Genomic DNA, 10,680 nt, shown 5'->3' with positions numbered 1-10,680 from the left:
CCTGCCTCAGCCTCCTGAGTGCTAGGATTGCAGGCTTGCACTACCATGCCCGGTTCATCTTCTGTCTAAGGTTTTGCAGAAATATTTTTCAACCATTTGTCTATTCATGACGGTAGTTCAGTTGAGCTAGATAACTAAATATGTATATCAGTCCAGTTGGGCATAAGCTATAATATGTTAAGAACAATTCAGTTAGTGAGGGCTTCACTATTATGGGAGGTCTCCAGTTTTTCCTGAAAATTCCTGAAATAATATGAGGCATGTTTCATCTGACATAGCAACTTAGTGATGTCTGTACTGTAAATACAAGTAAAAATACAAAGGGCAATTTTTATTTCTAGGTCAAAAAAGTAGTTCCAATATTTTTATACACTTGGATTATCTGTTTATATTGTACTTTATGGAGACCAGTGATTGAGAATTCTACTTAAAGTTACTGGACATTAGGAGGAGATTGGGCTGAATAGTTGCTCTCCAGCAACCACCAGGGATTCCTTATAATTTTTTTATTTTTATTTTTATATTTTTGGACAGGATCTCACTGTGCAGTTCAGGCTGGCCTTGAGCTCATTTTGTAGCCCAGGCCGGCGTCAAACTTGCAGCGATCCTCCTGCCTCAGCCTCTTGCTTCAGCCTCTGGAGTGCTGGGATTAAAGGTGTGCGCCACAATGCCTAGCCCTTACGTTTTAAAATTTCTAGATAACATGGAACAGGGATTGTTTTAAGAGCTTTGAACATTTCAGTTTGACTCTATAATATTAATGTGATGCATTTCCTGTGGAATAGAAATTTGATTAAATGAACTATATTGTGCTGTAAGCAAACCTAATTTAAAAAAGCATAAAGGTTGAATGTCATATGTATGTTACTTATAGTTATAAACATCATGCTATGTATATTACCACAGCTGTTTGAGATGGAGCACGCATTTACTCTGTCATCAGAGCCTCATCCCCCTCCTGCAGCCCCTCCTTCACTTTCTTTATCTTTATCTTCATCTACCTCATCCGGGACTAAAAAACAAAAGAAGACCCCCACGTATCAGAGATCTGTAAGTCAGGAAAGCACTGATCTTAGCTTGTTTGGCAATGTGTTACAAGCATGTTTTTAGGCTGACTGAAGTGACCTGCAGACTCGCTTCTAACTTCTCAAAACAGTTCTTCACCTGCAATCTTAAGAGAGAACTTTTGTAGTTAAGGATGTTGCTGTTCAACGTGTGTCAGGAGACATCTCAAACACGGTCGCTGCTGAATGTGTTTTGTATTTTAACCAGAGAGCTGGGAAATTTAATTTTGAGAAGCCCTGGTTTAGACGCCATACTGTGAGAGTAAACCTCAGTTTGTACTGTTTGATTTTAGCAAGTCAGTTAACCTCTGTATTCTGTTTCCCCTGTGGTAAAGTGGCAATGACATGATACCACATTTTCATGGCTTTTGTGAAAACTGATTGAAAATATGTCAGAAATAACAGTGGCTAACTAGCATGAAGGAATTAAGACTAACCACTTTGAGGTGCAGTAGCCTTAGTTTGCATTTGTAACCATCCCATCTGCTATTTTAACTACTGATACTTTGGTTTATCTTTCTACAGTTTCGGTGTGTGTGTGTGTCTTTGTCTTTTTGAGACAGGGTCTCACTATGCAGTTCAGGCTGGCCTTGAACTCACTTTGTAGCCCAAGCTGGCCTTGGGCTTGCAGCAGTCCTGCGTCAGCCTCCTGAGTCCTGAGATTACAGGCATTTGCCACCATGTCTGGCCTCAATTTTGGTTATTTTTTCCTAATGAATATGTATCATTTTTATTAATAGGGCTCAACATTTTACCTAAATGAAAAATGCTTATAAGTCTAATTTTCAATGCAAAGATTTGAAAGCAGTTGTAAAGATTTGGAGATGCTACTGTAGTAAATTTCATACACATAGCCCTTGTTAGGGATCTTGTTCTCTTTTATGTTTCATTTAACTTATAATTCACTTCTGTGGCGTCATTAAATTAAGATAGAATGAAACATCCAAGGTAGTATGGTAGTATATGATGAACATTAACATATTCCATTGCATTGCATTTAATGCTTTTTTCTTTAGTTTTACTTTACCTGATCATAGAATTGTTCATAAAAATACAATACAGATTTACCATTACCTGAGAAGTAAAGAGTTCTTTACAGGTGAAAAGGTTTCTTTAAATACAGCTGTGTAAATGATTGAACATTATTAGAATTGAAGAGCTTTTGCTGTTTTGGATTGTTGTCTTAGAAATTTTTTAACTCACTATTTTTTTTGGGGGGGGGTGGTTTCTCCGGTACCGGGAACCGAACTCACAACCTTGCGCTTGCCAGGCAGGCGCTTTTGCCGCTGAGCTAAATCCCCAGCCCCTTAACTCACTATTTTGGATTGCCTTTGAAAGGACCTAAACACGTACTCCAAAACTTTCTCTTTTTTTTTGTTTTGCTTTTTTGGTACCCAGAATCGAACTCTGGACCTTGCGCTTGCCGGGCAGCATTTGTGCCTCTGAGCTGTATCCCCGGCCCTGACTCCAAAACTTTCTAGTGTGAAGTATGGCATAGAAATTTAGTTTTGTGCCGTTAATCCCTACTAACTTTAAATATGCCTTCAACATGCACGGTTCGCCAAATAGTATGAACATGTCTATTTTAAGTTCCAAAGTAGTTGTTAAAAAAATATCTTAAGGAAGTGTCTTGGTAATTTTGGATTGCCATCTCTTGAACATTAGTAATTTTTTTTCTACAGTTGTTTTAGTTACTTAAAATAAATCTAGCTAAGTGTGGTGGCGCATGCCTGCAATCCCAGCACTCGAGAGGCTGAGGCAGGAGGATTGCCATAAGTTTGAGACCATCCTGGACTACATAGTGAGTTCAAGGCCATCCATCCTGAACTACATAGCAACACACTGTCTTAAAAAAGACAACAGATTTAACCTAAAGGCAGCTTTTACTAATACAGTTGCTTTACCTTAGCAACTTCAAGGCTGGGTATGGTGGCACATGCCTGTAATCCCAGCACGTAAGAGGCTGAGGTGGGAGGATCACCATGAGTCTGAGGCCAGACTGTACTACACGGTGAGACCCTGTCTCCTAAAACCAAAAATGGTAATAGTGGTAAACTTCAGAAATTTTTTTTGTCTGGTAAGTGAATATCCTGCCATTAACAAGGATGTAGTTTGCTAAAATAATATAGATTGTTTCCTTTGAAAGTGTTTTATTAACTAAATTGATATTTAATAAAAGCCCATAGTCTTCCCTATATGTATTTTACCTTTTTCTTTGCTGTTTTATGATGAAGAATTAGTGATTTATTCATCAGATTTAATATGCTGTGGAAATACTGTACAGATCACTATATGTATTGAGTTCATTTTCCTTTTAAAACAGATGAGCTTTGATCCAAACCTTCTCCACAACAATGGACATAATGGGTACCCCAATGGTACTTCAGCAGCACTTCGTGAAACTGGGGTTATTGAGAAACTGCTGACCTCTTACGGATTTATTCAGTGTTCAGAACGTCAAGCTAGACTTTTCTTCCACTGTTCACAATATAATGGCAACCTGCAGGATTTAAAAGTAGGAGGTAATCTATCAGTTCTTCTAAATTCCTCTTGGCTGTCAACTTGTTCATGAGAATGCTTTTCAGGAAAAATCTTAAGTCAAAAAAGTGTAAGTTTTGGCATTTTAGCCGTATCAATTACTGAAGTACGTAGAATCCTAATTTCTGTCATGGTGGTGTCTTTTTTGAGGGATGAAAGCATAGTTGAGTAAAAGATACCAAAATATTTTTATAGTAGATGGTGGAAGAGTTAAAGGACTAAAATTGCCAGGCATAGTGATGCATGCCAGTAATCCAGCACTTGGGAGCCTGAGGCAGAAAGATTGCTGCAAATTCGAGACCTGCATGGGCTATATAGCGAAGCCTTGTCTCAAAAAGAACTGAAATAAAATGACCTGAAATCATGAGATTTAAAAAACTTCGGAGAAAGGTCTCAGAACAACAACTAACAGAAGTACCATATTTGGTATACCAAGTGTTCTAGATGTGTGGTGTTGAGCATTATTTTGGTTAATCCTCATAGCAATCTTGTTTGTTGGGAATCATTCTCATTTTACAGAAAAGGATCTAAAGTACAAAGATGTTAAAAAAATCGTCATGATCTTTTTTTAGCCTCATTTGTACTATGTGTAAATGTCATGAAAACTAAGATTTAATTCTATGCCTGGAAGTGGTTGAGAAAGGGCAGTGTGTGTCAGGGGAACCTGAACCTTCTATAGAAGCACGAGTGCTATACTTTTTCATGAGCGTCTGTCTTCCTGGGTCTTTAGGGAGTGGCAGGGTGGCCTCTGGTCAGTTCCCTGGCAATGTGCTGCTGCTGGTCCAGGTATTAAACGAGAACTGCTGGTATGAGGCTGCTTTGGTACTTCCTTAAGTAGAGCTTGAAAGTGAGGTTTTGTTTTGCAAACGTTAGTCCAATAAAAATAACACTTTTTTTTTTTTTTTAAGATGACGTTGAATTCGAAGTATCATCTGACCGGCGGACTGGCAAACCAATTGCTATTAAACTAGTGAAGATAAAACCAGAAATCCACCCTGAAGAACGAATAAATGGACAAGTTAGTAATTTCGATGTTTTATATTTTCTTAGGGCCCTGTATTTGCATATCTTTCACATTAGAAAAGGAAGATTCTCCCCCATCTCCTCAGTTTGCACGCAAGAGAGCTGTAGTATATAAAGAATACTATTTTAAAATTATATCAGAAGCACTGGCATTTCTTGACCTGAAATAAAATAATGGTCAAGTCTCTGTCTGGGTTTTATATATAACCCTATATTTATACTTACAGTCAATTTACGTACTGTAAGTTTGAAACTTGGCAGCATGACATCCTCTTGTGGATCATATTAAAATGCATCCCTGTGTATAGTATAGAGGATTAAAATTCAGTTTATATTGCACAGTGCTGCTCCTGAAATGATTAGCAATGGAAATTTTTTTTTTTTTGACTGGTAGGTTGTGTGCGCTGTTCCTCACAACTTAGAGAGTAAATCTCCAGCTGCCCCCGGTCAGAGTCCAACAGGGAGTGTATGCTACGAACGTAATGGGGTAAACTTGTGTATTTTTCTTAAACCTTTGCCTGATCCACCATGTGATCTATAAGCGTACTTAAAAATTCAAAGTAGAAAACGTAAGCTAGTTGCTAAAATCAGTTGTAAATTTGGTTTCTAAGAGGCTTCAAGTGCAGCATAATCAAAAAATTTAAAAAGAAAAAATCCATAGGACTTCCAAGTGTCTTAGCTTGCCCAAGTGTGACCTTAGTTAGAACATTAAGGTAAAATGCTCCTTTTAATCACTTTGGGGGGGGGGGGGGGGGATTTTTTTCTGGTTCATTTTAAGCACTAACTGCAGCTTTTTTGTTTGGAATGCCTTACATAAAAAATTGTCTTTTTGAAATGTAACTATAGTCTCTGGGCAAATGCTTCTGTGTGCAAGCTTTTTAAAGTTGGATTGCTGCTCAGCTGTGGACTCCCAGAAGTCATCAGCACTATGGAGGGGAAAGTGTGTTTATTTGAGTAAAACAACTTGTCGTAAAGCATATAATTTTAAGAAATTTGGCTTTAAAATGCCAGTATAAGAAGTATTTTAAGTAAGTAACTCACAGTATACAGTAAATACACCTCTTGCCAGGATAGTAATAATAACTTATTAATTCACAGGAAGTATTTTACCTGACTTACACCCCTGAAGATGTTGAAGGGAATGTTCAGCTGGAAACCGGAGATAAAATAAACTTTGTAATTGATAACAATAAACAGTAAGTTCTTTTCATAATGTTTCTATCTAAGTAATGCTTTGTTATTTTTACATTGAGTACAGTAAGCTGAGCATGGTGGTACATAATCTAATCCCAGCACTCAGTAGGCTGGGATAGGATAATGAGAATTGAGGCCAGCCTAACTTACATAGCAAGACCCTATTAAAAAAATAATAGTAAGGTGAAACTAGGAGTTTAGCTCTGGTAGTGGGCTTGCCTGACGTTTGTGAGGCCCTGGGTTTGATCACTAGCCCTGCAAAAAATGAAAGAAAGATATTTAAATGAATTAATACATAAACTTACATTGTTTTCTTGACCTCTTACACTTTTTAGTCATAAGCTGAGTCTTTAAACAGTCTGAATGTTCTGTGACAGGCACTGTATAGGGTATCAGAATAAAGAGACAATTAAAACGTGATCAGAGTTGACAGACAACTTTTACAGAGGTCAGTGAAGACTTGGAAAAAGCAATATTATTTGAGGTCAACTTTTGAGGGAGCAATATGAAGTCAGTAGCGAGATAAGAAAGGCATTATAGGTAGAGGAAGTACCATAGCATATTTGGGGACATAGTTGAGAGTTAACTCAAATTTAACTCTGTTTAAATTTATTTAAAAAATTAAAAACAACTTAGATTGAATTGATTGGATTGCAGGAAGTTTGAGCATTCTACCATGATCAGGAATCTTTTGACGTTATTTCAAACTGGAAGAGTATAAATGATTTAGATTTTTGGAAGTGGTAGGCTTTAGAGATGGTAGGCTTTAGCTTTTGTAAATAGTAGGCTTTAGAGAGTAGGAATGGATGCTCTAGACTCAAAGTGATGATGTGAGAGTTAACATGAAAGGTTAAAACCAAACACAGGCGAGTGGTTGTAGGATGCAGAAGTGAAAGTTAGAATTGAGGAGATCCTCAAATACTTTTTTTCCTGGCCTGGCCTGGCCAGGCCTGCTGGACAGATGATAGACGAATGAGATACAGGAAAACGTCCTCAGAGTGGGAGGAGAATTATACTTGTTCTAGCAATTAAGAGTTTAAAGGATTGTGGTATACCTACCTGCATAGACAATTACACATGTAGCACTGAAACTTAAGACACTAGTGATGGCCAGGAAATATAGCTGTAGAATTCATTTACGTAAGCATTTAAGGAAAGTATAATTAAGCAAACCCAGGAGTAAATGTTTTTATTTTAGAAGTAGAGATAAGAGGTGCAAGCAGAGAAGGAACTTAAAGATAGGAAGTTGGAAAAAGTGCTAGGTTGCACTCTTCAACAGTATATGGAAGGGAAATTCCAAGAGTATGTACAGAAATTTTTTGCCTTGAATTATCCCTCTTGCAAGGGTGGAAAGAAACCTAGTTCTGGTCTGAAGGTCTCAATTTAATCTGAAATCCAAAAAACAGGTAAATCTTGAGTTTGGGGAGGGAGCCACTGAAAGGGCTTTATTTAACGTTCATTACGTTCTTGTTATGTGCCAAGCATTTATGTTAAATACTGTCTTATATAGTTCTTAATAGCTTTACCTGGTAAGTTTCTTCATCTATAAAATGAAGTATAAATTCTCACTGTTACTTGGTTAAATTTGTACAGCTTTTAAATCACTGTAGTAAGTTACAAAAAACTGAGGATTTTTATGTTAGTCCAAATTTTTAAATAAAAAGGAAAACTGGATTACCATTTATTTGTGAAGAATTAAGGAGAATAATTTCTAGGTCTAAAGCTCTTAAAAAGTGTATTAAGAGTACTGTTGTATATTACATAGTCTGTGTATGGTATGTTTACATGGCACCTGTTCAGAGATTGAGGCAGTATAGCAACATGTGATTTCTCAACTGGGTTAATTTCTCCACTGGGGATGAATGTCATTTTTTAAAGCATAGGGAATTCTTCTAAAATGTAGAAGTGCTGTATTTACTCCCATTTTCCTTTGTAGCTGTTTAGTTAAAAATAATGTGAAAGCCACTAAATTTAGCACTTGTTGATAACAGGCATATCTTAAAATTCATCTTACCACTAGTACCTCAGTTGACAGCACATAATACAGTATTTATTCAGATGTCTTATTCAGTAACCTCTCTAAAATTTTATTGTTCCAGATAGTTTTCAATTTGTGTCTATTTCCGTTTTGTTGGAATAGAAAAGAGTTAAAACATCATACGTGAAGTGATTTTATTTAAAAAAAAGCAACACTTCAAGAGAAAAATATGCTAAATTTAGAAGATTAGGGAGCTTCAGGAAGTCCTTTGCATGTGAAGCAGCATAAAAAGAATTGGATATCATAAGTCTTACACTTGTTTTTAGGGCTGTCATGATTTCTGTAGCTATAAAAACTAGTTTTTCTAAATATATACCTAAGCCAATGTATTTTTAACACTTTTATTTCCCTTTCATTGCTCTTTTTTAGTACTGGTGCTGTAAGTGCTCGTAACATTATGCTGTTGAAAAAGAAACAAGCCCGCTGTCAGGGGGTAGTTTGTGCCATGAAGGTAAGTGTCAGCAAATTTGAAAATTTGCTTTTGACTGCTTTACATTTTATACCTCACATTGAAGCTCCCTGTTTTCCTTTTTCTGTTTTAAAAAATACTTCACCATTCACTTTGAAACAAATCTCTTAAAATTCCTTGGTTGCTAATTCAGTTGGTGTTCTGGAAAATAGGTGTCTTGAGCTGGGCCTGGTGGTACACACCTGTAATCCCAGCACTCAGGAGGCTGAGGCAAGAGGATTGCTATGAGTTCAAGGCCAGTCTGAACTAGATAGACTCTGTCTCAAAAAACAAAGGGGAGGGTCCTCTCATTGATAATATTAGACTAACAGGTTGTTATTTTAACAGTAGTATAGTGTTATGAAAGGGCTTACTGATTTTAAGTTGTGATCATGTATTTATACCAAGTAGTAATAATATTTTTGGGTTTTCTGTTTGGTTTTTGTTTGCTTTGCTTTAGGAGGCATTTGGCTTTATTGAAAGAGGCGATGTGGTAAAAGAGATATTCTTCCACTACAGTGAGTTTAAAGGTGACCTGGAAACCTTGCAGCCTGGAGATGATGTGGAATTCACAATCAAGGACAGAAATGTAAGATAGTCAGCTCACTTGTTCTCTGGCCTTTTGATAGTGGATTACATTTTATGAAAGACCTAAAATTTTTTACACCATCCCCTTCTGATTTAGGGTAAAGAAGTTGCAACAGATGTCAGATTATTGCCTCAAGGAACAGTCATTTTTGAAGATATCAGCATTGAACATTTTGAAGGAACTGTAACCAAAGTTATCCCAAAAGTACCCAGTAAAAACCAGGTAAGTTGTACCACTGACTATATCCCCAGCCCCCAAGAACATGAAACTTTGAAATTGAACTTAATGTTGTCAGCACCTTTCTTTTCCTTCAGGGAACTATATTATAAATAACGTGGGTTTGCTCTATGTGTTTGTCTTTTTTGGCTTAGAACTAGGAATGATGAGATAACTCCACCTAAAATACTTTTTCCTTCTCATCAGAATGACCCACTGCCGGGACGAATCAAAGTTGATTTTGTGATTCCTAAAGAACTTCCTTTTGGAGATAAAGATACAAAATCTAAGGTGACCCTGCTTGAAGGTGACCATGTTAGGTTTAATATTTCAACAGACCGACGTGACAAATTAGAACGAGCAACCAATATAGAAGTTCTATCAAATACATTTCAGTTCACTAATGAAGCTAGAGAAATGGTAAGCGTTCAGTATTATTGGACCTGTATATAATGCGGAGGGAATAGTGTTACGTTCAAGTTTGTACTACTGAATTAAAGTTCTTACAAGTGTAATTACCATGTTGGGAAGTTACCTTGTTAAAGTAATTAAGAACCACAGACATTTGAGCAAGTTTGGGGTGACATCTGCCTCTGCCATTTATCTCGGAAATATGTGGAAAAGTCTTAGAAGGAAAACCTGGGCAGGATGATTGCTAAGGTGTTTTGAGAGTCTGAGTCTCTGACGCTTAAACATTGAGACCCATTGTTGTAACAAGTAGATTTTCCAAAACTGTTTCCTAAGATAATGGGTATGTCCAAGAGTGACATGTGCCACATTTATTTTAGAAACGTGTTTTACAAACTCAGATTTTTGTGAATTGACCTTCTCGGGCATAATTTATGTTTAGTTCTGTTTGGGTTCATTCCATCTACAGTACATCTCAGTGTTGTCATTGAAACCAGGTACATTGAGTGAAATTTTAAACTTCTTCACACTTTTTAACCTTTGATTTTGGGTAACTAATCTCATTTAACACTTAAAAGTGTGTGCTTCTAACTTAGTTTCAAGATTTGAACTTGTGACTTAAAAGAAGAAATAAAACTCAAGCAGGAAGTTTTCATTTGTAGTAGGGAGTATATAGCTTGGTTGCCACAGGACTTGGCAAGGATTAAGTGCCAGAATATTGTTTAGGTCTCACTCAAAGCTAGTACAGAATAATCACCTCTGCAATAGTAAATGTGCAATATGTACTGTTGCAGTGTTGATAATTGTGTTGCTTCAGTAAAATTTGAGTGTTCCAGGTACTGCAGCTATAATGCCCAGAGTTAATAATTTAGTAAAAAGGAGAAAACCACAAAAGGTTTTCTATTTTCTTTTTTAGACCTAACTCTTAAGTTTCTCCTGTGCTTAAAACTCATAGAATGAGTTGACCATTGTTACCAACTTCTAAGGCTTTTTTTTGAGACAGGGTCTTACTATGTAGTTCAAGCTGGCCTTGAGCTCACTTTATAACCCAGGCTGGCCTTGAACTCACAACAATCCTCCTACCTCAGCCTCCTGAGTGCTGGGATTACAGGTGTGTGCCACATGCCCAGCTCCAACTTCTCAGTTTTTTTTTTTTTTTTTT

At 36.9% G+C, this 10,680-nt stretch overlaps 1 protein-coding gene across 4 annotated transcripts in view; it reads left to right on the top strand.

Annotated features, from left to right (window-relative positions):
* Positions 1-10,680, top strand: part of Csde1 (cold shock domain containing E1, RNA-binding) — a 41,102-nt gene that overhangs the window by 16,144 nt on the left and 14,278 nt on the right. For 2 of the 4 annotated variants that reach the window (XM_005389010.2, XM_005389011.2), the window contains 8 exons: positions 3,388-3,586; positions 4,511-4,620; positions 5,020-5,112; positions 5,724-5,821; positions 8,227-8,308; positions 8,766-8,894; positions 8,991-9,116; positions 9,318-9,530. In XM_005389010.2, the coding sequence (XP_005389067.1) occupies positions 3,388-3,586; positions 4,511-4,620; positions 5,020-5,112; positions 5,724-5,821; positions 8,227-8,308; positions 8,766-8,894; positions 8,991-9,116; positions 9,318-9,530 (1,050 nt within the window). Of the gene's footprint in view, positions 1-906; positions 1,051-3,387; positions 3,587-4,510; positions 4,621-5,019; positions 5,113-5,723; positions 5,822-8,226; positions 8,309-8,765; positions 8,895-8,990; positions 9,117-9,317; positions 9,531-10,680 lie in introns of all 4 variants that reach the window. The other 2 variants (XM_005389008.2, XM_005389009.2) reach the window with 2 other exon arrangements.

This window comes from Chinchilla lanigera, unplaced genomic scaffold (genome assembly GCF_000276665.1).
Source record: "Chinchilla lanigera isolate Chin_1 unplaced genomic scaffold, ChiLan1.0 scaffold00034, whole genome shotgun sequence".
Classification (NCBI taxonomy): Eukaryota; Metazoa; Chordata; class Mammalia; order Rodentia; family Chinchillidae; genus Chinchilla; species Chinchilla lanigera.
The sequence above is the reverse complement of the archived record's forward strand: the minus strand, read 5'-3'. Positions and strand labels throughout refer to the sequence as shown.